The sequence below is a fragment of the Mustela nivalis genome, assembly GCF_964662115.1.
Source record: "Mustela nivalis genome assembly, chromosome: 1".
NCBI lineage: Eukaryota > Metazoa > Chordata > Mammalia > Carnivora > Mustelidae > Mustela > Mustela nivalis.
Genome location: NC_139020.1, coordinates 118,296,065 through 118,322,845, shown reverse-complemented (window position 1 = coordinate 118,322,845; position 26,781 = coordinate 118,296,065). Strand labels below are relative to the sequence as shown.

Sequence of the window (26,781 nt, the reverse complement as noted above, 5' to 3'; positions counted from 1 at the left end):
CCAGCCTAACAGACCAGCAATAGGGAGCGGGCCTTGAGGATGCGGATGCAGTCAGCCAATGATGGGGTGGCTCCATTCCGTTCACTAGAAACTGACGGGTGGGTGAGGTTTAGGGCTGGCAAGCCAGTTGGAACAGGGTACCTACTTTACCCTCAGCCCTAGACAATCCTCTTCCTTCTCCTTACTGTCTTTCCCCTTCATCCCATCTGCTGGACTTTCTGCTGGGTCTGTGAACTGAGACTGGTCACCTAACCCTCTGCACTGCATGGAGCAGAGCCCTTGGTAGGAAAGGACTCCGGCCACTCCGCCGAGGTGCTCGGCTACTGTTGCTGCTGCTGCTGCTGCTGCTGCTGCTGCTGCTGCTGCTGCTGCTGCTGCTGGCGTATCCGGAGGAGGTCCAAGCAAAGGCTTTGGCAACTTTGGTTTGAAGGTGATCTTCCCACAGACCCCCCTTGGTGTGATGCTTTTCATCTCATTTGTCTGTCTTCGGCTTTAAAATCTTAAAATCCTGATTTGATTGTGTCTATGTCCGTGTCATACTTGGGGTCTGGCGCTTGAAGATTGGACAGGGTCACACAAATATTTAGAATCTGAGAATGCCAGAGGAGAAAGGAGCCTTGGAGGTCAGCCATTCCAATGGCCTGACTTGGCTTTGTTTTTGTGTCTATCGTGAGAAGCAGTGACCCTTACAGGTGGGAAGGAAAGAGGCAAGAAGAGGACAGCAAATACCATATTTCTTGTTCCAAGACGGGGGGTGGGGGGGGGAACACCCACTGAAGGGCTTTTTCGAAAATCGGAAAGGCAAAGAAAAGCTATAGTATTACAGTAAAAGGGCCTCAGCTCATCTGTTGTCAACCTTGAGAAGTGGCAGGCCCTCTGTCCCTGTAAGGTCATCAGTGCCCAGCCAGATGGGCACAGTGGACAGAAATGGCTGTGGGCTAGAGCGATAGTTTTCGCCCTGGAAGATCAGAGCAGCCCAGGAAATGCGCCAGTCCTCTCTCCCACCGTCTCCTGGGCCTGGGGGCAAGCACAAGTGAGAACATGTATGGGAAAGCTCTTTATACACTTTGGATGAAGTTCATCCAAAGGCAGGGTATGAGGGGCATGGTATTCCCTGGTCTGTTGTGCCCTCCCCTACCCCATCCCCACAGGTAACACCGGCCCTTCCAACTCTCCTCCTGATCCCTGTGCTAAGTGGTGCCTTTTCATGGCCAACATGGCACACACTGTCCCTTCTCTCGGGAGACAACGTGTACAGCATTCATTGTCTTCAGTGAGCGATTATTTGGGTTTAGGCAAGCTCAGAAGCTGTGGGTTTTCAGTGTGTGTCCCTGCACTTGTGTTCAGGCGGCAGCAAGAATGTGCTCAGCACTACTTCTGAGTATTGGCCATGCCGTGCCCAAAAATGCTTTCCTGGCCTGTAATGATATGGGCTCAGCATCTTTTCCAAGCTCTAGAGGCTCACTTTCTGCTAATCAGCAACTCGTGGCGAGGTTGCAACATTATGGAAAATAATTTTTATTATGTAAAAACCACAGCTCTGGGCATCATTTGACTACATGCCACTCGGGATGCTTACTTTTGGAAAAGTTCTGTGAATGCATTTGTATTTTTGAAAGTGTTAAATTAACATGACTACCCGGTGAGTACGTAGCTCCAGCTTTCTTGGTGCACCAAGCTTCACCATGTCTTCCCACAAACGTTGCTCACCTCGCTCTACAATCAAATCATCACCATGTTGGCTGAGGTCCAGTCTTGGTTTTAACGGCCTTTGCGGTCAGTGGATGTTAAAGCGTATCACTGATACATGTATCAGTGGTGTCTTTGCTAGTAAGTTTTGCTAATTAACATTGCAGGTATGGATATACTTTTGCCAAAAAGTGAAATCTATAAGGGAGAAACAAGTTTGTTCTCTGGAACAAGCTCAGTGGAGATGGAAGCGGAAGGGCTCTTGGGAGTTCGGAGTTGCTTTCCCTGGCTGCCCTGATGTGCGCTGGGTGTGCCTGCGGTTTGCTGGGCCTGCCTGACTGCACTCATCCCAGGAGGATGGGGGTTCTTCAGGAGCTGGCCTGCTAACTTAGTCTAATCAGCCCCCACAGGTTGGCCTTTTCATTTGGTTTCCTTTTCTAATTGGTGGACCCTCGCCTGAAAAGCTCTCCGAGTCGAACATGAGTTCTATACAGTTGCATCCCACACCATGGACAGTGGAATCCTTGCCAATGCTGTCCTGATTCCTCGGAGCAGGGGGCCTGCCTATGAGCAGGACAGCCACATCTGTGCCGTGGGTGGCCATTGTTGCAATGAACCCAGTGAGGTCTTTTTCACTGGCTCCTTCATTTTTGCTTGACCAAGCCCCCGCCCTTATTTCCTGAACCCAAATAGAACCCTGCATTTGATGGGCGTGGCAGGCAGCCACTGCCTTTCTACCACCTTCCCTTTCCTCTCGAGGAAAGAGTCGTGCTGGGCATGCTTGAAGTTACCTGCATGAGCTTAGCAGACAGGCCTGCTTTGAATCTCATCTTAATTGCCAGTTGTGTGAGTTTAGGCAAATAATTTAACTTCTGTCTGTCAGTGACGTGAGGTGGCCAGGAGGAACAAATGGAGTTTGTATGGTGCTTGTCCCCGTGCTCGGCACACACATGGTCCAGTAAATGGCAGCCATGGCTACTAGCTGTCCAGGCCAAGTCAGTATGCCTCCGGCCAGCATCTCCTCCTCTCCCTGCTACTTGGGTCCTTTCTGTGATCAGTGTTCTTGTATTTGCAACTTTCTTTCCCTTAGCATAGAAACAAGGTTGGCTCACCGGTTTTAAAACATCCTCTGCTCAACCCTGCATCTTTTCTGGTACCATCCTTGGTCCCTTGTCCCCTTCACTCCTAGTGTCTTTCCTCATTCCTCAGCCTCCAGCACCCTGGGATCTGCTCTGCAGTCCAGTGAACTACCGCTTGCCAAGAACACAAATGTTCTCTCCCCTGATTGCCATGAGGACTGTGGCCCTTAGCCAACATTCTCTCTGTAGCAGCAAACCGTTCCCCACTCAGGGTCGGTCTTTGCCCTCTGGGGCTCCCTCCCCAGTGCCCCATCAAGGGCTGAGTGCACTGTTCTTCAGACTGGAACCAGGCCCATGGCCCAAGCCACAAATCAGACCAGCACACATTACCAGTGAAAGTGTTTAATAGTTAAATTATTTAAATAGACTTTTAAATTTCCATGGGAAATCATAATCGTATCTGTTTTTGCAAGAGCAGGAATAAAAAGAGTGCACACCCTTGGAGGGAATGAAGAGCTAGCACTGCACGGTGTCACAGTCACTGCTGAGATAGGAGGGGTGGGCCCCCAAGAGGCCAAGGAGACCATAACCAACGGCAGGGGGGGCAGGGGGGAACCACCAGAGGAGCTCAGCACACACACGTCACTAAGATTGGAAGCAAAATTAATACCTGGCACCACTGGCGGGCACTATGGAGGGGAAGGGGACTTGAGACCACCACCGTGGAGAAAGCCAGCCCACCCAACAGATGCGGGGGGTTGGGGGGTGGCAATGCAGAACTCAAGGATGGAGCGGCAAAAGCATCGACAAACTTGGGCTGGCAGTTTCGGGTCTGTAAGCTTTGCTTCTCAGAGCAGAGTTCACACTGGGGCGAGGGATGGTGTGCGGAAAGGGGAGGCCAGTGCTAGGGCCCAGCGAGATGTGGTGCGGCTGGGGGTCAAAGTCATGTTTCACAGCTAGCATATAGCTGCACCCCACCTCCTGCAAGCTCGTGTTGGAGGGGAGAAGAATTCTGCCCTGAGAAGCAACAAAAAGATCTGGGCACAGAACCCAAGGGTTCTGTTTGAATAGATCTCTATGATAATAGATCATTTTTCACTTTCATGCCCATATCCATTTTATACCCTGGTAGGGTATAAAAAATTTTTTTTTTCTATATATTTAACTGCCCCCCCCAAAAAAAAAACATAAACCAGACAAAAAATTTCTGCTAACTTTGCCCCTTGGACGCTGAAGCTGGGCTCTCCCCTTTTCTCTGTCTGGTCTGCAGATGGAGAGCAAAGCCACCACCCTACCTACACCGGAGGGCTACATATAAGTTACCCCCGAGTCTGCGGCGTTCTTTCTGGGAGAGCCCCCTGCACAATAGCCAACTGAGAAGGTCAGGCAGGTAAGGCTTCCTACCGCCCGCACACCAGCTGAGCGCCGGTGGCTGTCCCTGAGCTCTCAGAGCTGCCTCTCCCGAGGCAGCAAATGGCTGACAGCTCAGGGAACAGAGAGGAGACAAGACAGTGGTGTGCGGCGGCTTGGGGCTGTTTCCCTTGGTTCCAGCTGGGCCTGAGATGGGAAAACAGCTTTTTGTCTTGTTACCATTTGCATTTAACTTAAGGGAAGTGCTGTGTTGAATGTGATGTTTGCATGCATCTTCCCACTTCATCTGCGCGCAGGGCACCCCAAAAGCACACACGTTCCCTGTTCTGGGTGGACCTGGAAAACCCCCAAAACTGCTGCATCTGCAGTGAGGGCAGCAGGCATCCTGTACGTGACCAGGTCAACAGCACAAACACACACACCTACACCAGTACACACACGGACGTACGTATGGTACAAATGCTGTGCACAGCTGTTATCTAGTATCATTTACAAAATATAGAATTTGGTATATTTGTTAGATCTCCAAGGATTTCAAGAATACAAAATCAAAAATACAAAAAAGACAAGTTGGGATCCCCACCCTCCCACCCCAGTGGCATCTTTGTTTGCTTGTGGGTCTTATACGCATACAACTAGCGTAGTCTAAAGAAGGGCACAGAAAGTTGTTTTATTTAATAAATATTCTTTTTCTCAGAACCACCCCTCCTTGCCTCAAGTCCTCTCACCTCCCCCGCACAATTCACTCTGTTCCCCTTGAAGAGGCCTTGGCTACGTGTGTAGGTGTGGGAGGAGGACTGCGGAGAAGGCCGCAGTCCAGCCACAGCCCATGCTCCTGCCAGAAAACCCCTCCATGGGGCAGGGGCCATGGCCTCTGTCGGAAGTTGAAAGGCTCACACAGGAAACCGGACCCCTGGGGCCCCTAGGTTCCCAGGGCCAGAGTCGCACCACCGACCCACCTGCCCTCGGCCGAGGCCTCCCCCTCAGCCCTGTTGTCACACGCCGGGCTGCCCCACACCGTAAGAGCTCCAGCAGCTCTGCTCCACCCGTGCAGCAGCGGTACTCGTTAGAAAACTCGAGATTCAGATCACGCCCAGTGGAGTCTTCTACAGAGGAAACATCTTTGGTCAGCTTGGTGCTCGCAGGACGCTGGCACCGTGGGGCCTGGGACGGAGGCTGCTGCCTACCCACAAAGGCAGAAGCTGCTTCTGGAGTCAAAGTGGAAAATCTCACCGGCGTGGCCACGTGGGCTAGAGCGCAGGCTTCCACCTGCCCACCGGTGCACAAAGAAGCCATTTCTGTTTCTCTGGAGGCCAGGCTGCCTGGCATCACCAGGTGGCAGCTGCTAACTGAGCGGGGGCCCCCCGTTGAGGAAGTAGGTCATCATCTCGCCTTTGCCCTTGACCTTGACCACACCCCTGCATTCCAGCTGGTAAGTGTTGGCAGCCAGTACCTGGTACATGTCCGTGGTGACCTGAGGAGGCAATAGAGGAGACAGGATAGGCTGTGGTTAAGCTAAGCTGTGAGTCTGTTGTCTGGTGGCTCTGCCTTACTGTCCCCAACACAGAGGGCGGGCAGCACCTCCCAGGCAGGGGCTCCTGAGGACTGACAGCTGCTCATCCTTGGAACTGCCTGTTAGAAACCAGAACAGCAGCACCTACTCCGTTCCAGGCAGTGTGGCCAGGAGCTCACCTGTGCTCTTTCAGTGCTGCTCAGAGCGTGGCCTGTGGTCCCTGAACTGCCTGTCACTGTCCACAGTGAGAAGTGCAGAAGGTGAGCAGAAGTGGGCATGTCCATAGCGTTCTGACCCTGCCGCCTCGAGAGCGAGCTTAAGACCAGTGTGCTCACTCACGTCTCACTCCACCACAGGCAGGTGGAAAGCCACTGCTTATCTCATTTAATCTAAGGAAAACACTTTTTTTTTTTTTTTAAAGATTTTATTTATTTGACAGACAGAGACCACAAGTAGGCAGAGAGGCAGGCAGGGAGAGAGAGAGGAGGAAGCAGAGAGCCTGATGTAGGACTTGATCCCAGGACCCTGAGATCATGACCTGAGCCGAAGACAAAGGCTTAACCCACCGAGCCACCCAGGCGCCCTAAGGAAAGCACTTTTATCTCAGGCTCAGACAACCTAAGTTCCTTCCCTGAGGCTCCACCGCTAACAAATGCAGAGCCTGGATTCAGCTGTATGCCCTACTGCCCATCTGCTTTAGCTTTTGGAACAGAGAGGGGAACTCCCCAGTGGCTTCAGTCATCACTGCACTATTGCTGGGCGAAGGAGAAAGGCTGACTGGAGCAGCAATGCAAACTTGTGTCTTGCAAGGCGACCTGATAGCTATGTGAGCACACCCTATGACACCCCTGCTGAGGATCCTGGCCCCGCCTGGCTATCACGCCTGGCTGGGCTGCTGGAAGGAGACCTGCTGTGTGATCACATGTATTCCAAGAATGGGAATGCCCTATGCAAAGGTGAGGTGCCAGGCCACTGTGTCATTGCAGAGTCCTTCACTCATCTATGGGTGGGGTCAAAATTTCTATACACGTGTGCCTCTCTCTCCATCTTCCATCTTGTTGTCCTTTCTCCTCTTGGCACAGGGTTGGAGGGGGGAGAGAGCCATTTGGCCCAGTCCCAGTCCCAGTCTCTGAACAAAGGGCTTACCCTTTGTTCAGAGGTCCCACAGGAGAGAGAATTTAAGGGACACTTAAGCAGTGTCAGTGTGAGCAAAGGACCTTGAAGAGAGCACAGGTCAAATGGGAAAAGCTAAGTAACCTGCCCACAGGCTTACGGGGCACTGGGGTTGGAGGGTACAAGAAGAGAGCCCAGTCTAGGGCCTCACTGTTGTCGGACTGAAGCAGAGGGAATCAAGGAAGGCCTGAGAAAAACAACAGCAGCTGAAGAGAGGCAGACCTGGGCATGACAAGCACCAGCTTGCAAAAGAGAGAGAGGAGCGCAAGTCTCTGTGTCTCTGGCCAGCCCCCTTAGCTGTAGGGAGCACCATCCCAGGGGGACGAGTGGCCTTGCCTCGTTCTACTGAACCAGGCCCTGAGTGCTGGCAGCTCCATTCGGCAAGACCTTGCTCCCTGCAAGTCATCTCTGTGTCCCCTTGTATGCGTGGATTTTGACAGTAGCACTCCTGGCTTGATACGGGCCGTGGCTCCCGCCTATACCCCCCAAATTCCTCCTGTGGCCAGTAGAGGGCTTTGCACAGGCGTGAAGATCTGTCCAAGGTCCTGAGGGCTTGAAACACAATTGTGTTTTTCAAGCTGCCAAGACACAGCCCTAACTACCTTCAAGTTTGGCTGCAGAAATTCTGAGTAGGAACTGTGGGCAGCCTGCCCAAAGCCCACGCAGCATCAGACAGAGGCCCCCCACGTGGGTGAGGTGGGTGGCGGATGTTCCAGCACTCACCTGGATGCGGTCAGGCACACCGGTGCTGTCCATGCGGCTGGCCACGTTCACCGTATTGCCCCAGATGTCGTACTGAGGCTTGCGAGCCCCGATCACCCCAGCCACCACAGGGCCGATGTTGAGCCCTGCAGGGGACCGAAGTCAGCATGTTCATCAGGACTCAAGACCAGAGTTCACACTCACTGTCATTCCCCTTAGATACTCAGGGTCCTTTGGGCCTGAGGCCATGCTTGGCCCTGCTTGGCCCTGCGGCTCCCACTCCACTGCTTCCACTAAGGGCCTGCTAACCCCAACCACAGAGGTGTGCTCACACAGCACTGCTCCTACATACTGGCCACTCAGCCAGCCAGCAGCTCCTGCAAGCCCATCACCAGGTCACTTCACGTGCCCAGTGACCTGCATCACCCAGCTGCCCTTCTTTAATCATCCCTCTCAGTGGCACTTAAATTTCCACGTCAGTTCAGACTCCACGTACCATAACTCCCCCTTTTCTTACTCCTCACCTCCTGTTTCTTTCAGGGGCACTGCAGTTCTTAGAACCTAGCTCCTAACCCACAGTCTCCTCTCTGTCCAAGTGATCTTCCCTTTGGGTATCTAGGCTAGGGCAGGGATGTCGCCATGACCCAGCACCAGGAGGCAAAGCCACTGCCCTCCGCCTGGGCTCGCTGTCTCGCTTCTGGCATGTCTGCTCTAGTCTTTCCACCCTCCCAATCTTATCCACCCCAACCCTGATCACCCTGCTACTCCACTTTGGCTGTGCTGGTTCCCCCCATGAAGTGTCCTCCCTCCTCTGCAGGCAAGAGCCTTTCCCAACACATCTGGCTCAACTGACATTATCTAGACATTTCCTGCCATGTCTCCATGTCTCTGGGTACTCCCTCTTATCACAGAAATGGTCTCTGTCACCAGGGGGTTGCATGAAGCCTCACTGTTGTGTGAGACGCAGGACTGCAAACACGGCAGAAGCTCCCAAACAACAATGTCATCCATCCATAAGATACTGCCCACCACAGCCCTCCTCTTCAGTCCTGCCACACCACCTGCTCTTCCCAGGCCCAAATAGCCAGAAGCCAAGCTCACCAATCTTCATCTGGAAGTTGTTGAAGGAGTGTTCATTGATGTACTTCATTTGGTCCATGAGCTTCATGGCAAAGTCGGCCAGGGCTTTGATGTGGCTCTTGCCCACCTTGTCGTATGTAGAGTCATTGAGGCCTGAGGCGGCCATGTAGGTGCTGCCAATGGTCTTGATCTTTTCCAGCTGCCTGAACCGATCCTCGCTGATGATCTGGATGGAAGGAGGTCAAACCTGGGTCACCACCAAGGCTGGGGCACTGAGGTCTACAGGGAAGGGAGCAGCATGGCCCCCCACAACCCCCGAGTTCACACAGGGGGCCAATCTCCACACCAACTCGGTGCAAGACCGACAGAGCAGGCCTCCTCCAGTATTCACCCATGTGCGGTGGCCGGGTGCTACCATCTGCCCCGTACCAGGAGCCCCAAGCCAGCTCCCTGTCACTCCAGAGCCTCTTGCCCCAAACAGGGGCTGCTGGCCATCTCCCCCCTTCTCGGGCTCACATCCCCATCCCTCCCAGGGATACATCCTCGTCTTTGTCCAGAGAGATCCCCTTCTTCCAACTCCAGGCCCTGCCAGCCAGGAGCCTGCCCAGACCCATTTCACCCACCTTTAGTTTCCCCCTGCCCCAGGACCTTCATAGGCTGCTTCCAGCACAGTCCCGTCCCAGCTCCACCATCCTTCACCCCAGGCACTACATTCCCACTGGGATTGGCCCCCTCACACTCAACACTCAATGAGCTCCCAGGGTCAAAATGCCCAAAATGCCCTATTGGCATGGTGTACCCAGCACTTGGCACTGGGGGACTTGGAGAGGACTTGGCGAGGGTGCATGCTTGTGTTTCTGTCCCTACTATTCAGGGCTTTGCATCTTTGTCCTTCCTCCTCCTTTAGCCTGGGAGTCCCTTCTTCCTTGGACTCTCTCAAAAGCTGGGCCCTGGCCTGGGGCCTGCCCAGCCTTAGGTGGCATGAGAGAAGCAGCAGCGAACAGGGAGGACTGGCGAGATAGCTAGGCAGGGTCAGCGAGATAGCCGGGCAGGGTCTCAGTGGGGCACAGCCAGGGTGCTGAGACTTCAAACCCCAGTAGCCGGGGCTGGAACACCCAATCTGCCACCCACCGCCTGGAAGCCATGCCACATCAGTGAACCTGTTTCCTCCTCTGTGACAGGCTCGGGGAAGAAATGGAGGCAAGGTGCATGTCCTCAGGTGCCCCAGTATTCCTCCCACTCCAGGAACCCAAGCTCCCCGCAGTCATACCTCGTCAAAGTCGGCAATGATCTCATTGAGCAGCCGCAGGCACTCAACGCCCTCATTGTTGGCCTCCAGCTCCACGTAGAACTCAGAGAAGTTGGCGATGGAGGCGAACATGACGGCCACACACTCGCACGACTGGTAGTAGAGCTCGTCGTTGCGCCGCTCGCGGGCCAGGAAGTGGGCGGCCACGTCCTTGGGCAGGATGTTGTGCAGCAGCCGCCTGTTGTAGGCCTGCAGCTCCTCCATCTCCTCCTTCTCCTCGGTGGCCTAGGACCGGGCAGCCGCTCAAAGGGAGGGCCGTGCACCCGACACCTCCACGGGGTCCTGGCTTTTGTCCTCCCTGCCTCCCCCCCCCACCCCACCCCCCTGCCCAGGCTCTCCACAGGGAGCGGCTGGTGCTCTGGCCATCAGGAAGGGGAGAGACGTGTTCGCCACAGCCTGGGCCCTGCCTGCCCCTCAGAACGTGGCACGAGGGAGGGTGCTGGCCCTGAAGGAGGGATCCCCAGACTGGAAACATCCTGAAGCAGAGGCTGAAAGCATCCTGTCTGGCCAAAGCTAGACCAAGGCAGGGCATTACGGGGCTGATCCCAAACCACGCACACCCCGAAGGCCCTCCAGCTACCAACCGCTCCTCAACCGTCCATGTTCCTCTTCGTAGCAGGAACTGTGGTTTGATAAGATCACTTTAACAGCCTGGCCCCACGGAGGATGGCCTAAAGCCCTGCCCATTCTCCGGGGCTCCCACAACAGCAGACTTGCCCCGGGGCCACACGGTGGGGGTGCCCCAAAGTGCCCCCCGGGGTGGGATGAGGACATCACCATTGACTTTGATTCCTCCCCAGTTTGGATCCTGGGTCTGGGAAACTGGGATCTGTGGTCATTCACCCTCCAGGTTAGAGGGAGAGTGCAGAGCCCTCGAGTCAAGAGGCCAACGGTGGCCCACAAGCTGAAACGCAGAGACAGTCATGCAGCAAGGTGTGCAAGGAGCCATATGACACAGGAGGTACGAGTGTAGTCTCCTGCCTTCCTCCCCCTCGATAGCAAACAAAATGGCCCCTTTAACTGGGAGTCACCATGTCGGTAAAATAGGCAGGTAAAGGATAAGTAACAGGGCCACTGAAAAGATCTAGGCAGCCTGCTTGGACATTCCCTAACTACATGTGGAGGCCTATTTGGCAGCAACAAGAATCTCCACAAGAGCCAGGACAATTTCCGTGACTCTCCCAGTGGGTGGTGGCTACTTGAGGGGAAACAGCTGGCACACCCAGCCAAAGGCACAGGACCTGCATCCGGCAGCTGTGGCAGAAGGCTTAGGGGCCCTGAGGCTCAGAGGCCTGACATCACCCTATGCCTTAGGTGAGAGGACCCATCACACCCAGAGTCCCTGGAAACATGGCCTTGAGAATGGGGGCCATGCCTAAGAAAGTTACTGGACCCTGAGACGCCCGATGGGCCCAGTGGGCATAAGCTCTCTTCTAACCCAGGCGACCTTTGCTCCTGTGAGGTGAGATACTTTGACTGCCCCCATCCTCATAAACGGGGCCACCTGCTCCTAGCCCTGAAACCTGTGTGCCAGAGGGAACAGGGCGAAGTGGGGATCGCTGTAATTCTCATGGAGGAGGTCCAGCTGCTCCATCTGCCCCGGCAAATGCTCAGCCTGCCTCCAGCCCTACTGCCTGCTGAGAACACAGATCCTTTGATCAGCCCCGCAGGTGGCAGAAACACAACACGCACCCTTCCCTCGTACATCTGCCTGGTGTCAGGCAGGTGGTGGTGGAGGCTGGGCTTGGGACACTGGGAGCATGGCGACCGCTGGGAACAGAGGCCAAGTCCCGACCAGGGACTCCTGCCACATCCGGACAACTTTGCTCTGAGACAGCTCCCAACATAGCCAGCTGCTTCTAGGATTGGGCTCTGGCTGGGAAGGAAGACTCAGGGCCCCACAGACCCCCCACCCCTTGCTGAGGCTAATAAGGTCAGTGCTGTGGGAGAAGGACAAGACTGGGCTCTCCCAAGAACTGAGACCCAGTGGTCCGCCCAGGAGCAGGCTTGATGCCTCCTGCAGATCTTTCAGGGAAGCTAAGGACCGCAGGCTTCCCCATCTTCCTGTCAGCACCACACCCACCCACCAGGGCCAAAGATGCAATAGCAAAACTGGCTTCTGGATTAGACTAGGGATGGGGCAATGGATTATCACTCACCCATCCCAAGAGCCTGTGTTCAAGTTTTTGCTTATTGGCATGTTGTTCCCCCTCCCAAAAGTCCTGGAGGGGGACAGGAGATGGAGGGATGTGTAAGCATCCTGAGCCTGTTGTAGGGGTTCAGAGGAGAAAGGCCAACACCCCTGGCAGGTGGAGACACGCTCACTCCCCCCCACCCCCATACATCTGTGCACAGGCCTTAATTGTTCTCAAAGTGGGAGAGGAGCTACGGTTGCCTGAGCTCTGGGGTGGGTTTGTGAGGAAGCCTCAGGTCAGGCTGCTCTGCTCATCCCTGGCAGGCAGCTGTACCTTGACCCTATGCACTCAGGAGCCGGACAGACATGGGGTGAGGCTGACAGGGCAGAAGGGCACAGGCGGGCTGAATGGCAGGATCACCCTTCCCTTGCTTCCACACCTTTCTCGAGGTCTCTACAGCACAACTGAGCTGCACAATAGCAACCATCTTGGGGGCAGGGGGCTTCCTTGGGGCTCATGCAGGAGGTTGGGTGTGTGTGTGTGCGGAGACAAGGACGGACATCAGCCCTAGGTACCCTGGAGTTTTGTCAGCCCCTAGGAGAGAGCTGAAACCTCCAGGGAGATTCCCCGAAGGAGAGGGCTGGGAGCCAAAAGAAGGCAGGGAGGCAGCAATGTGACCCAAGAAGGCAGAGCCTCACCCTGGAGGTGTTCCAGGTCCCTCCCAACCCAGGGCTGCCCAGGGGCATGCCACATGCAAAACAGGTTCCCTCCAACCTCAGGACATCTGCTCAGCAGGGACCTCAGCCAACCTCGTGCAACACATCCAACGGCAGGGGCAACTGGATTCCCCATCTTTAACAAAAACCCGGGACCTCCTGCTGCAGCCTGAAGACTTGAGTCTCAGCATTAGTAAGAAGCTGAGGATGAGGAAGCCTAAGTGGTTTGCAGGTGAGCCAGAGAAGGGGTCTGGAAATGGAGACCAGGTCAGGGGAGGCAGAGACTGGGCTGGGATAACAGGTCTGAGGCTGCCCACGGGGAAGATGGCTTTATCACCATGAATGCCCTTGGGTGCCCTCCCTGGAACTTCTGAGGCCACCTAGCAGGTGATGACAGCAACTGGGTCTCCTGCGAGCACCTGGAGCCTTATCCTGCATGTGGCCCAGTGGCATCCCCTCCTGCACATGGACACCATCAGGGCGCAGGCACAAAGCCTGGAGGGTAAAATGCAGGACACCTAACACCCCACTGCCTCTCTCCCTGCCTGGGCCACCTCTCTCCAGGGCAAGGGCACAGCCACCTGCCTAAGCTTCCTATGGATGGTCTTTGATGCCCCTTCCATCCATTCTCCCCTGGAAGGGCCTTCACGCCAGTTCTGGTCATTCAAGCCCTGCTCAGCAGCCTCCCCATACTCACCTCCTGCTACTCCTTCCTACCCCCTCCTGAGACCTTGCCACCCACACAGCAGACTGGAGCTGGCCATGCCCTGTCCCTGCCCCTGGATGCACACAGTGGGGCCTGCTCAGGATTTGTGACCCATCAAATTCCCAGCATTATCAAGGGGGGGTGTGTTTGGAATAAGCGCTGGGGTTCTGCCCCTGGGCTCCTGAAAGAAGGGAGCAGAGCTGCCGGGACCTGGGGCACTAGTTGGGGGAGGTGGTGAGGCCTCAGCAGGACACCCCAGCAGTGCAGAGCTAAGGCCCAGCCAGCCCAAGTGATGAGCCCGTTCACTCACAAAGTGCTGCGAGGTGTGGATGCTTCCCCAGCCCAGCCCCAGGGTCACCCACCTGCAGTTTCCAGAGGAAGTCCAGGCGGGCGGTGGACTCCACTTGCTGGGCATGCAGGTACAGGGCCAGCACGAACACCGAGATGATGATGGGCGTCACCACCTTCAGCGCCACCTTGGTCGCATGCTCGGGGCTGCAGGCCGAGGGAGATGCCCCAGCGCTTCATGGTGGGCTCCAAGGCCCCTGCTTTTCTCTTCCTCCCACTATGCCCCCTTCTCCTCACCCTCCTGCTCAAGTTTTTCCTGACGTAGGGCCTCTTCCAGGACGCCTTCTTGGCTGGCAGCCCCATCTCAGCCCCTGCTCCCACCAGCAGCTCAGCAGTCGTGACTCCTTTCCTGATGCCCCCCTCTCCCCCAGGCTGGGAAACTTCTCTGGTCACATGAGGGGATCAGTGAGGCCCTGGTAAAAGGCAGTATGTACATCCCTGGTCTTACCCAGGGGACAAGATAGGGCCCGTGGGCACAGTAACAAGGGAGCCAGGCAGGCCATACTGACCAGCTCTGGGCAAGTCTCTTAACCTCTCTGAACTTTAGTTTCCTAATCTGTAAAATGGGATAACGACACCCACATCTAAGAATTAAAGATACTGCATAAAAAATTCCTTGTGTAGCACCTGACAAGCAGTAGGAACTCCAAAACTGGTAGCTAATAATGGCTAATTACATTCCTGTTAATATTATTAGTAAGTACTCTTAATAAAAGCAGCTATCCCAGGGCACCAGGCTGGCTCAGTCAAATGGCTGACTCTTGATTTCAGCTTAGGTCTTGGTCTCAGGGTGGTGAGACTGAGCCCAGCGTCAGGCTCCATGCTGGGTGTGGAGTCTCTGCTTAAGACTCTCTCTCTCCCTCTCCCCCTACCCCTCCCCTCCCACAGGCATGTGCACATGCTCTCTCTCAAAAACACCCCAAACAAACACCACCCCCCACACACAAAACCAAGCAGCTCTCCCAAACCCTGCTCCCTGTCCCAGCAAAGAGCCCAAACCTTGAATGCCACAGACTCCCTACCCAGCAGCCGCCCCAGGGCAGGGCTTACCCTACAAACCCCACAGGCCTTGCCTTGGCTCCGGTCTTCCAGAGCGGGAGCGGGGGCAGGGGCCGGGGGGTGAGGTCACCAGCTCCCATTCTCTTGTGCCTGGGATCTCACAGGCTCCTGGGGAAGAGCTTGATGGAATGTGGGATGGTCTGTGGCTCCAGATGACCTAGCTACTGAGTCTGCAGACCACCTTGAGGTGGTAGGAATCATCCAAGAAGGGCATCTACTCAGGAGGCCCCCTTGGTACCCTGTGAGGAGAGGGTTTCCTGACCCCCTCCAGCCTCCTCCTCCACTGCGCACCTTGCCGCCAAGGTCCCATCCCCGCGGGGCACCACTGCCTTCTCTCCTGGGCCCTGGGCAGTTGGACTCTAGCTGCTCGGCACCAAGGGCAGGGAGGGGCTGTATAGAACTTGGAGGAGCGGATCCACTCACCACTGGGAGGTCCCGTTGTTGTTGAAGTCTCTGTGAACAGGAAGTGGGGAGGGCCGTTTGGGGCTGCTCTTCTGCATCGGCAGTCTCCACGCCCACTGTGCTCCCCTACCCTGCTCAACCCCTCACACTGCCATGCCCCTGCTCCTAGCTCTGCTACCCCATGCCCACTGCTACTACTGTTGTTCCTTCCTCCCCCCCGCCCCCAGCGCTTCTCTGGATCCAAGAATACTTTCAGGATGGGAGTCTTGCCGAAAGCCCAACCCCAGCCAGTATCTGGTCACCATGACTACAAATCTCCAGCCCTTACTTGGGGCCCCCAAGCACATCGACCTGGGCAGAAGCCAGCCCACCTCCCACCCCAGCACTTTGCCACAACCAGAGGAAGAGAAACGTCCCTGTGCTGTTCGGTGTGGCTACCACAGCCACATGTGGCTCTTGAGCCCTCCCACGTGGCTAAAGTTACAAAGTTCTGGAAGTGTAAAAGAGCTACTAGGTATTGAAGAATTAGTGAGGGAAAAAATCTAGTAAGTTTCATTCATAATTTTATATTGAATACGTATTAAAATAATATTTTGAATATATTGGTTAAATACAAAGATTAAAATTGCATGTTTTGCTTTTTTAATAGCGCTACTAGAAAACTTTAAATGATGTACGTGGCTTGCATGATTAATCTATTGGACAGAGCTGCCCTAGAGCCAAGCCAGTGTCTCCCAAACCAGAAAGGACCTCTCTGTTCTCTGCTACTGTTCCAGCAGGAGGAGAGGAGAGGCTGGGGTGGGGGAAGGAGCACATAAGAAAGAGGAGGCCAAACTTCCAGCTCCTACCCTGATTGGAGAGTAGAAAAGCCTGGACCTCCTCCCTCCCCTAGTCCTCACAGGACCACAGGCTGCCCCGTTCCTGGAGCTACTGTGTCTCCTGGCTGGCTGCCCACAGTTCCACACAGCCACTGAGAAGGGCGTCCTTGGATCTTAGACCCTTCATTATACCTTCCTCTGCTCAGGTGACAATCTCTTCACTAGAAAGTAACATTTCTGACACTGGAGTTATGGCCTGTTTTATCCATGACTGTTCTGCCAGGCTCAGTGCCTGGAATATGGGAGGCCCTCAAGAAATACCTTTGGATGAATGGATAGAAGGATGAATGGATCCCTTTCTATAACTTGGAGAAAACACAGTTTGCTGCATTTTCTCAGGGGACACAAAATTTTTTGCACTTCCTAGTGTGTGTGTGTGTGTGTGTGTGTGTAATGGGGTGATGGGAACAGAAGCGTATTGACATCAGGCACTTAATGAACGTTTTACGACTAGGGATATGATTCCCATTTTACTGGGAGCTAGACAGCCTGGGTTACAACTCTCAAGCCTGCTACCTAGATGTGAGACCTAATGACTCACCGTCATAACTAGGAGCCTTTGAGCAGTGCACAAATTACCCAACTCGTCCATGGAAGCCCTGTCTACTTGGCTGGGTTGCTATGAGGATGAAAAGGGATAATGCATGTCCCAGTGCCTAGCTCGAGGCAGGACACAGAGCCCAAGAACAACAAAGGCTGTTTTTCTGCTCCCACAGACCTTGCTATTCAGCTCTGTTGAATCTTGACCCCTCCCTGGGCCTGAGGTGCCACAGGCAGATGGAGTTAAGTGAAAACAGCTCATCAGAGGCTGCCCTGAACAAATGAGGAACAATTCACTGAGTCTGGAGGGCAGGACTGAGTAGCAAACTGGAAGCAGAAGGACAGCAGGACCCAGTCATCCTGAGGCCACCCCCCATACCTGGGAAGGGAAGGAGGGAAACAAGACACTGAGGTGCTTTGCCCAGGCGGTCAGCTGGGGAGGAACAGAACACTGCCCTTGCAAGGCCCCTGCACCCCAGCCACCCACTCTTCTGGCCTCTCCACAATGCTCCAGACCCAGCCAGGCATGAGGAGAGGGGTGCCACCTACATGGCATTGGCGGTGACCAGCAGGTCAGCATTGTCAAAGAGTGTGACACGGGGCACCTCAACGATGAGCACGTATGTGAGCTCAATGGCCAGCATGAGCACCAACTTCCCGATGCAGCTGATCTGCAGGAACACGGAGCATGCCAGCAGGCTGAGCAGCACGCTGTAGGTGAAGTACTGCGGAGAGAGGGCAGCTAGCTTCAGCACCCTGGCCCCACCTCCCCCGGCCCACCCACCCTCCAAAATCCCCCCCAGTCTGAGCTGGCCACAGGCCAAGCCTGTTCTGAGGGTATTTCTGCTGCTGCAAATTTGGGAGGCAGAGAAAGGGCCCAGGTTAGGAACCAGGAGCTGGGGCTCCAGCCTAGCCTGTGTGGCTAGGGTTAGGCAGTAGAGCCCCGAGGTTAGAGCGAGGCTCCAGGCTCCCACAGACCTGAGTCTTACCCCTGATTTATTATGGACTGTCTGTGTGACTTGGGCCATTTATTATTCAACCTTTCAAAGCCTCAGTTTCCCCATCTGCAAAAGCTCATGTGTCATGGGCTCACTGAGATGGTTCCATGAATTGGAACCACCTGGTGGCTTATGCCTGGTCCCCTCAGTAACTATAGGGAGCCCAGGCGCCCCAGCTCCTGATCTGCAACTTTAAACCCAAAATTCTGAAAACGGAAAGTGTTTCTAGGACTGATAGGGCGGCAACACTAAGCTGGCCTTATCTGGTGGGAAAACCACTCCAGCGGGTGTGCTGCTAATTAACATCTTCATCCTGCCTCCTCCGACGAGGCACACATCTTGCTGCATAAGTATTACTGTATGTCATTGGCAGGGGCTGCCCAGACTACACCAGGGGTGTGACATACCCTTTTGAACTCCGAAAAATTCTGAAATTCAAAACGTATTTCATCTGGAAGCCTTCAGATGAGGGACCGTGGCCCTATACGATTTACTTTAGGGAGGTCCTTTGCGCTTCAGTTTCTTTCTCAGATAGCAGAGGAGCTGAACCATGGATTCAGTGGGGTTCCCTCCTGCTGTCATCCCCTGAGGCTAATCCTAGACATGTCGGCATCATTATTATTAGCAAGGGAGAGAGGCAGATGGAGGGGGAGAAGCAGGCTCCCCACTGACCAGGGAACCCGACACGGGGCACGATCCCAGGACTCCGGGATCATGACCTGACCAAAGGCAGATGCTTAACTGAGTGGGCCACCCAGGCATCCCTTGTTATTTCTTTTAAATTTAGCATCATTACTTCTGAGTCAGACTTTGGGTGTCACTGTTTGCTTCCTCTGCCCATCATGGGCTGGAGGCCAAATGGCAGTGGAGGGCACTCCCAGGTCAGACCTTTTCCTCCCCAGGCCTTCTGGAACCCAGAGAGGGGCTGTGAAGGGCCCCTGGTGACTGGCAACGTGAGGGAGCAGCCTCAAGCCACTACCTGGAACAGGGGCAGAGGAAGGAGCAGGGAGGCTCGATCAGATAATCCAGCCCCAAGGATCATAATCCGGTCCTTGGGAGCAGGGGAGGGATCGTTCAGGGCCAGCCTGGATTCCCATGCAGACGCTGAGCCAGACAACCAGGAGGCCAAGGTTTAAAGTAGGTGTCCTGAAGGGCCTCAGAGTCTGTGAGGAGCTGCTGAGTTGGAACACTGTGGGGTCCGGGGAGCCAGAGAGCTCTGTAGTCAGCAAGGCCTGGGATCAGTGTGAGTGAAACTGGTGGGACTAGTGAGGCCTGGAGGCAGGCACCAAGCATCTCCCACAAAGAAGGAGCTAGAAAAACCTGCCACCACCCCCTTCCCCCATTCCTCAGCTTCTTCCATGAAACAACCACCAAGGGGCAAGTACAAGATCAAACACAGCCTCTGCTCCTCCGCAGACAGCCCTCAAGCAGCGGCTCCTATGGGCTCAGGCAGCTGCGGGGGCGGGGTTGGGGGGGGACTCAGCGGGGTGGGGGGGCGTGGCAGACAGAGGCAGGAGTGGAGCCTGGGCTCCATGGGGGGAGGAGGAGGACTTGGCCTAGACCCCAGGGCAGGAGGGAGAGGAGAGCCCATCTAGGTGAACACTGGAAGAGTCCTGCCCCTCTGAATTCCCCTTGACCCCTTTCTGGGGCGGGGGGTGGGGGATGGGGTAAGCCAGCACCATGAGAGCCCAGGGGGCCCTCACTGCAGTTCTGGACATTTCTGTCAGTCCTGGGCCCTTCTGGAATAGGATAGAAGGTTGGACCTTGCCCAGGAAAGGGCAATAACTCACAGGTTGTGTGGAAGCCACACGCAGCTGGGGTGTGGGCATGGCCCCGTGCATGGAGTGGACAACCTGGGCAGGAAGCCTGGCCTGGCTGCTCACTCAAAACCACTCCCCAAGAGAAGAGTGAACAAAGTACCTCGCATACCACAGGCACTTAATGCATGCTGCCCTCTAAGGACTCTCAGCACTGGTTTTTAAAGCCAGTAACCTAGGGATATGATTTTCTTGGGGGCGATGAAATTATTCTAATTAGCTGATGCTGTTGATGACTCCACACGTGTGAATACACTAATAATTACTGAACCACAGACTCAGACTGGGTGACCTTGACAGAAGAAGGGGTTCCTTGGCTTCCCTCCTGGCTCTGGCCCACAGCAGAGGAGCTCAGGCCGTTTCTCCTGAGGCAGGCCTGCTGCCACAGCCGAGGGTCCAGAAACAGCTCTGCCCTCAGGTTGAGACCAAGAATTCTACAGCCAGCAGATGATCTGGGTGAAAGCTCTGGCTCTATGTATCACTGATTAGCTGTGTGACCCTGGGCAACTTACTTACCCTCTCTGGGCCTCTGTTTCATCTGTATAAAAAAGATATTCATCATGTCTGTGTTATGGGGTTGCTGCGAGGACTGAATGAGTGATGCCGTGTGGGGGACTTGGCACAGTGCCTGGCACACTATGGAAACGACAGCCCTCCTGTTCTAGTACTGGCTTGAGAAGGTGGGCCTTGCTCCCTGGGGTCCAACACAGGTAGCGAGAGCCTAGGGAAGGGAGGTCTCTGGGAGGGCTTCGAGCTTGAGAGCCCTGCCTCCCTTGGAGCAACAGAAGGCGGGGAGGGATGGGATGGGAGGGTGTCTGACTGCCCCAAGAACCCCCCACCCCCCCACTCTCCCACCCCACGTACCTCAGGGAAGTTGCAGCTGGGCCACGGGCTGCGGCAGAAGCCCTGCTCGGCCCCCAGGCTGTAGTTGGAGGCCGACGCCACCACATGGCACGCGTTGACCTGGCCGGTGCTGATGTTGTGCTCGTCTGCCAGGCAGCCCAGCAGGTTCTCTGAGTTACACGTGAACTGGGGGCAGGGGAGGGGCGGGTGAGCCGCGGGAGTCCATGACATAGTAAGACTCACCTCCTACGGGGCGGCCCGTCCCCCCACGGACTCAGGGGCAGCCTGCCGCAGACCAGGGATGGGAGAGGAGCCTGGAAGAGGCCAAGGAGCGGACAAGGTCTGCCCGTCTGCCGGACTGGGGCTCGTCAACTTCCCTGGGGAACGCCTCTGGGTCCTTCTGGTTCTGCCAGCCTCGCAGGCAAGGGACCAAGAGCCTGTGTGAGAGGCTCCAGAGTCAGATCTGATTCTGGACCTGGGTGAAGCCCTAGTAAGAAATCTGGGGGTGGGAGAACAACAGAGTGGGGGAAGGTTCTGGGAGGTGGAGCTGCCTACCATGTTGACGAAAGCCGACAGGAACACGAGGGTGATGGTGAACACGCCGACCAGAGTGCTGTTCATCTTGGACCTCACGATCTTCCTGGAGAGGGTCTGCAGTGGGGTTGGGAAGAGCTGCCCCGGGGAAGAGAGCGAGAGAACAGAAGTCAGCGGGAGGCAGCAAACTGCCACAGGGGAGTTGGTGAAACCCACCGTCCTCCCCACCCCCACCCCCACCCCAGGGGGCTTCCTGATGGAAGGAAGGATGCCATCTTAACCCCAACAGCGCGCAGGAAAAAGCACGGGAATGCGGCATGTGAGCTGAGCTGGTCAAGATTACAGTCAGGGAGGGGCGGGAGGTGGCAGCTGGGGGGCCTTGAAGGGGCCCAGAACTTTCCCAGGGAGGGTCAGAAGGCTTGGTGGCAGGAGGAAGCATGGGTCTGAGGATTTGGAGAGGACCTGGGGTCTGGAAGAAGGGACGGGCTTGTGAGATGGGGGCAAAGTACGGTGTGAGCAGGAGGGCGGGGCCCTGGACAAGAGAGTTTAGTGAACCTTTTTTCCAGGACTCTCACTGATCTCCTGTTGCCTCACCTAACCCTTCCTACATTTCCTTCAACTAGACAAACTGCATGTCCACTCAAAGACCCTCTGCGGCTCTGGTAATAAAATGACCCACTCCGCCAGATCTGACATTGGTGGCTTTGTCCAACCATGCCCTCTTCATCTCCAAAGAAACCTAGATTTAAAAAGATGTTGGCAGACACAGAGAAACAAAGGGGTGGACTTGGGCTTCTCCTGCCCCTCCCACCTCAGTGCCTCCTGGTGAGGCTGGTCTGCTACATGAAGTCCAGGTGTCCTATGGAAACCCAGAAGGGCAGAGGAGGGTGGAAAAAGTACTGGACCAGGAGTCTGGAGGGTTCTAGACATGGATCTTCCTGTGCGGCCCTCAGCAAATCACATCCCTTCTCTGCAGGCTCCCCATCGGTAGGACTCTCAGGGCCCTGAGCATCTGTGCACATTCTGGCTGAGGAGGCCAGACTACAAGGCTCATCCCTCCTCTGATATGGACAGGACGGTCACACAGACAACTAAACAGGCAAGAGGACACCCTGTAACCACGAGGTGACTGCTCATTCCTACTGTGCAGGAGACTGGCTTATGTGCTACGGTGTTTGCTGCTGGCCAGTATGGGGACCTTGGTCTACTGCTCCCCAGCTGCAACCCCCCTCATTATATGCAGAGCACCCACATGGGCCCATCACACCCACCCCACAGGGCTTTGGGGAGCTGGCAGTTACATGCTGATGTGCCTGCTGCCTGCTATGCTGGCAGTCACAGACTCCTTCATCTCTGACCCAGAAGTCTTGTGTCCCCTGCCAGAATCCATGACATAGTAAGGTTCACTTCCTAGCTTACCAGTAAGGTGAACCTGAATCTCAGACCCTTTACAGTTCTTGCCATTAAGTAAGTGCCCTGCTCACCCCTCAGTGTTGGGCTTCGAGCTGGGTATGCATGTTGGGAAGCAGTATATCTTTTCCACCCAAATGTCCTTCCAGCCTTCCAACAAGGCCACCTCCTATTCAGCAGAAGGAGAGAGAGGACCACAGGGAATGACACACGCAGCAATGGTAGAGGTCTCACAGGCTCACGCTCCACTTTGGATTCCAACAGGGGCGCCCCCCCCCATCCATATTCACATATCATCAAGTCTGTGGCATTATTCTGAAAATACACTTCCTTTTGTAGTAAGAAAGAAGACACTCTGGTTAAAGCCACTTCTGTGGTAGAAGGAAAGCCATGTGTGATTTGGAGAGCATAAGCTTCAATGAACATCCTGCTTAATGACACAGAGAACAGAATATTCCACTCAAAGGAACAGAGTGAATCCAGAAACAATGCCTGACATTTCTGATCGGTTTATTTTGACAAGGTTGCCAACATGATGCGGGAAGAATAGCCTTTAAACAAATGTTGCAGAGGCACCTGGATATCCACAGGCAGAAGAATAGCGCTGGGCCCCTCCTTCTCACCACATATAAAAATTGCCTTGAAATGGATCAGAGACATAAATGCAAGGAATAAAACACAGGACTTGTGGAAGAAAATATGCAAACCAATCCTTGGGACTTTGGGTTGAGCAATGGTTTCTTAGAGCACCAACAGCAAAGAAAGAAAGAACGAATGGAGGGAGGAAGGGAGGAGAGAAGGGAAAGGAAGGAAAAGAAAAAAGAAAGAAAAAATCGATTAGTTGGATGTCATCAACATTTAAACATTTTTGTGCTTCAAATAACACCACAAGAAAGTGAAAAAAAAAAAAAAGGCGAGGCTCTAGAAAAATTGGAACCTCTATGCATTTGCTGGTGGGCACAAAAAATGAGGCAGCTGATGTGGAAAACAGTATGACAGTTGCTCAACCAACGACACATTGAGTTCCTGTATGATCCCGCAATTCCACTTCCAGAAATATACCCAGAAGAATAGAAAGCAGAGCTTGTACACCTATTTGCGGACTTGTGTTCACAACTCACAATGGCCAAAAGGTGGAAGACCTAAGTGTCCACCTATGGATGAATGGATAAACCGAATGGGGAATATACATGTAATGGAGTATCATTCAGCCTCAAGGAATGGAATGCTGGGCCCTGCTACAGTGTGGACGTCACCTTGAAGACAGCAGGTGGAGTGAAAGAAGTCACAAAAGGATAAATAGTATAGGATTCCACTTTTTACAAAAAGATTTATGTGTTTATTTGAGAGGGAGAGATTGAGCGAGCACTAGTGGAAGGGGCAGAGGGAGAGGGAGAGAGAAAATCTCAAGCAGATTCTGCACTGAGCACAGATCCCAATGCGGGGCTGGATCCCTTGACCCTGAGATCACCACCTGAACTGAAACCAAAAGTCGGATGCTTCCCTGATGGGACCACACAGGCGTCCCGCTGTAGGATTCTACTTGTATGAGATACCGAAAGTACTCTAAGTCATAGAACTGCAGTGGCATGGTGGTTGCCAGGGGTGAGGGCAGAATGGGGAGGTACGGTTTAATGGGTTTAAAGCTTCAGTCTGGGAAGTTGAAGTTCTGGAGATGGCTGGTGGTGACCTTTGCACAGCGATGTGAATGCATTTCACGCTGCTCAACTGTACATTTGGAAAAGGTTACCATGGAAAATTCTGTATTATGTGCGTTTTAAAAAGAAAGTGAAACCCAGAAAATGGGAGAGAATTGTTGCAAACCATATATCTAATGAGGGTCTTGTAACCAGAATACAAGGGTCTCCTCTTATCCATCTTATTCCAAGACCCCCCCACTAGATGCCTGAAATTGCAGACAGTCCTGAAATATATATACTATGCTTTTTCCTCTACATACACACTTAGGATAAAGCTTAATTTATAAATTAGGCACAGTAAGAGCTTAATAACAGTAACTACTAGTAAAATAGGACAATTATAACAATGTAGTGTGATAAAAGTTATGCGACTGTGGTCTCTCTCTCTCAAAATATTTTGCCGGATTCACCCTTCTTCTGCTGGTAATGTGAGGTGAAGTGCCGCATGATGGGATGTGGTGAGGGAATGACATCAGCACTGTGACATAGAGTTAGGTTCCCACTGGCCTTCTGACCACAGGTCTACTGCTTCCAGACCATAGCTGACCCCAGGAACTAAAACCACAGAAAGTGAAACCCTAGATAAGGTTTACTGTATACAAAGAGCTCTTATGACTCGACAATAAGACAAATAACCCAATTAAAAATGGAACAATGATTTGAATAGCTGATTCTCAAAAAAATCTATATAAATGGCCAAGAAGCACACAAAGGATGTTTGTCATTAATCATCAGGGAAATGCAATCCAAAAGAGGAGATACCACTTCACACTCCCTAGAAGGCTATACGCAAGAGTCAGGTGTTGGTGCCAGCGTTGGTGAGGATGTAGAGAAGCTGGGTGGAATGCAAAACAGGGCAGCCGCTTTGGAAAACAGGTGGGCAGTGTCTCAAAACGATAAGCACAGTTACCAGATGACCCAACAACTCTACGCCTAGGTATTTACCCAAGAGAACTGAAAACCTAAGGGCCCGTAAGAGCTTGGATACAAAAGTTCATAGCAGTACTATTCATCATAGCCTGAAAGTGGAAACCACTCCAAGGTCCATCCCCTCAGGGATGAACAAAGTGGGACACAGCCACACAATGTGACATCATTTGGCCGTAAAACAGAGTGAAATGCTGTCACATGGTACAACATGGGTGAACCCTGAAAGTATTATGCTAAGGGAAAGAAACAAAAGGCCCCATATTGTATGATTTCAGGCAAATGCATACAGAAAGAGTTTGAGGCTGCCAGGGGCTGTGCGAAGCAGGGAAGGAAGAGGGACCGCTAAGACGTCTGGGGTTCCCTTGCATCACTACATGAATGTACTAAAAACAATTACAACTTCATCTGCCTTTATCAAGGTGAATCTTCTGTATGTGAATTGTAGCTCAGTAAAGCACTTCTTAAAAACCCTGCACAAGCTCTGACTAGCTGTCGGACCCTGGGGAAGGCATCAAGGGCTCTGAGCACAAGTTTTCTTATCGATACCTGAGAGATATCTCTCTCCCAAGAGGGCTATAAGACTCAATGAAATGATCCATTTTAAAGTGCTTTGTAAGCTGCGAAATTCAACAGAAAATTTAGTTAATATTTGCATTTTTTTAAAAAGAGCTCTGTTGCCAATAGGAATGAAAGTCCTTGTTTCCTAGTAAAGGAATTTTTTTTGTTGTTTCACAGCTGGGGAAAGTGTCCTGGCACTAGCCTGAAGTACGACAGATGGTTCCCCGTTTGTGTCTGCTTCAAATGTTGCCATTCCATCGTACTCCTCTTAACCCATGTTACTTAAATTGTTTCAGTTCTGATCATCCTACCCATCAATCGAAGGGTACAAGTAGATGCTAGCCGAAGGTGGCTGGAGGGACAGGCTAGGCGCATGGGCTTCCTGGGGATGGTGGGACCAGGAGCCCACAGGAGCCACCTAGGGGTCAGGAGAAGAACTTCAGGCTATTTTTTACATTGAATCCAGAATGTAGTTCTAACATCTAATGAACGGTTGATGGGTGGTGGGGGGCTGGGGGGTGTTTATATATATATATTAAAATTAATTTTTATTAGTTTCAGAGGTAGAATTTAGTGATTCATCAGTTTCATGTAACATCTGGTGTCCTTCCATCAAGTGCCCTCCTTAATACCCATCACCCAATTATCCCTTCCCCCCCTCCCCCCTCCCCTCCAGCAACCTTCAATTTGTTTCCTAGAGTTCGGCATCTCTTATGCTTTGCCTCCCTCTCTATTTTCATCTTGTTCTTCCTTCCCTTCCCCTATGTTCATCTCTTTTGTTTAAATGCCACAAATCAGTGAAATATGGTATTTGTCTTTTCTCTGACATATTTCACTTAGCATAATAACCTCTAGTTTCACCTACACCATTGCAAATGGCAAGATTTCATTCTTTTTGATGGCCAAGTAATATTCCATTGTATGTATATACCACATCTTCCTTATCCATTCATTAGTCGATGGGCATCTGGGCTCTTTCCATAGTTTGGTTCTTGTGGACATTGCTGTGATAAACACTGGGATACAGGTTCCCCTTTGAATCACTACGTTCATATTTTTTGGATAAATACCTAGCAGTACAATTGCTGGGTCATGCAGTAGTTCGATTTTTAACTTCATGCATTGAGTTGTTACAAGCCAAATTCTCATCACCCTTTTTAAAAAATTTATTTATTTTTAAAGATTTTATTTATTTGTCAGAGAAAGACAGCACAAGCAGGGAGAGTGGCAAGCAGAGGGAGAAGCAGGCTCTTTGCTGAGCAGGGAGCCTGACATGGAGCTCGATCCTAGC

General features: G+C 53.3%; 1 protein-coding gene across 2 annotated transcripts in view; it reads right to left on the bottom strand.

Moving 5' to 3' along the window:
• Window positions 1-3,154: 3,154 nt before the first annotated feature.
• The window catches only part of ADCY5 (adenylate cyclase 5), a 147,569-nt gene continuing 123,942 nt past the window's right edge, over window positions 3,155-26,781 (bottom strand). For both annotated transcript variants that reach the window (XM_082746353.1, XM_082746354.1), the window contains 9 exons: window positions 20,914-21,030; window positions 20,380-20,544; window positions 17,250-17,425; window positions 15,304-15,333; window positions 13,836-13,968; window positions 9,878-10,141; window positions 8,629-8,833; window positions 7,549-7,673; window positions 3,155-5,613 (listed from right to left, as the gene is read on the bottom strand). In XM_082746353.1, coding sequence (XP_082602479.1) covers window positions 5,485-5,613; window positions 7,549-7,673; window positions 8,629-8,833; window positions 9,878-10,141; window positions 13,836-13,968; window positions 15,304-15,333; window positions 17,250-17,425; window positions 20,380-20,544; window positions 20,914-21,030 — 1,344 coding nt within the window. In that variant the 3' untranslated portion in view covers window positions 3,155-5,484. The remainder of the gene's footprint in view (window positions 5,614-7,548; window positions 7,674-8,628; window positions 8,834-9,877; window positions 10,142-13,835; window positions 13,969-15,303; window positions 15,334-17,249; window positions 17,426-20,379; window positions 20,545-20,913; window positions 21,031-26,781) is intronic.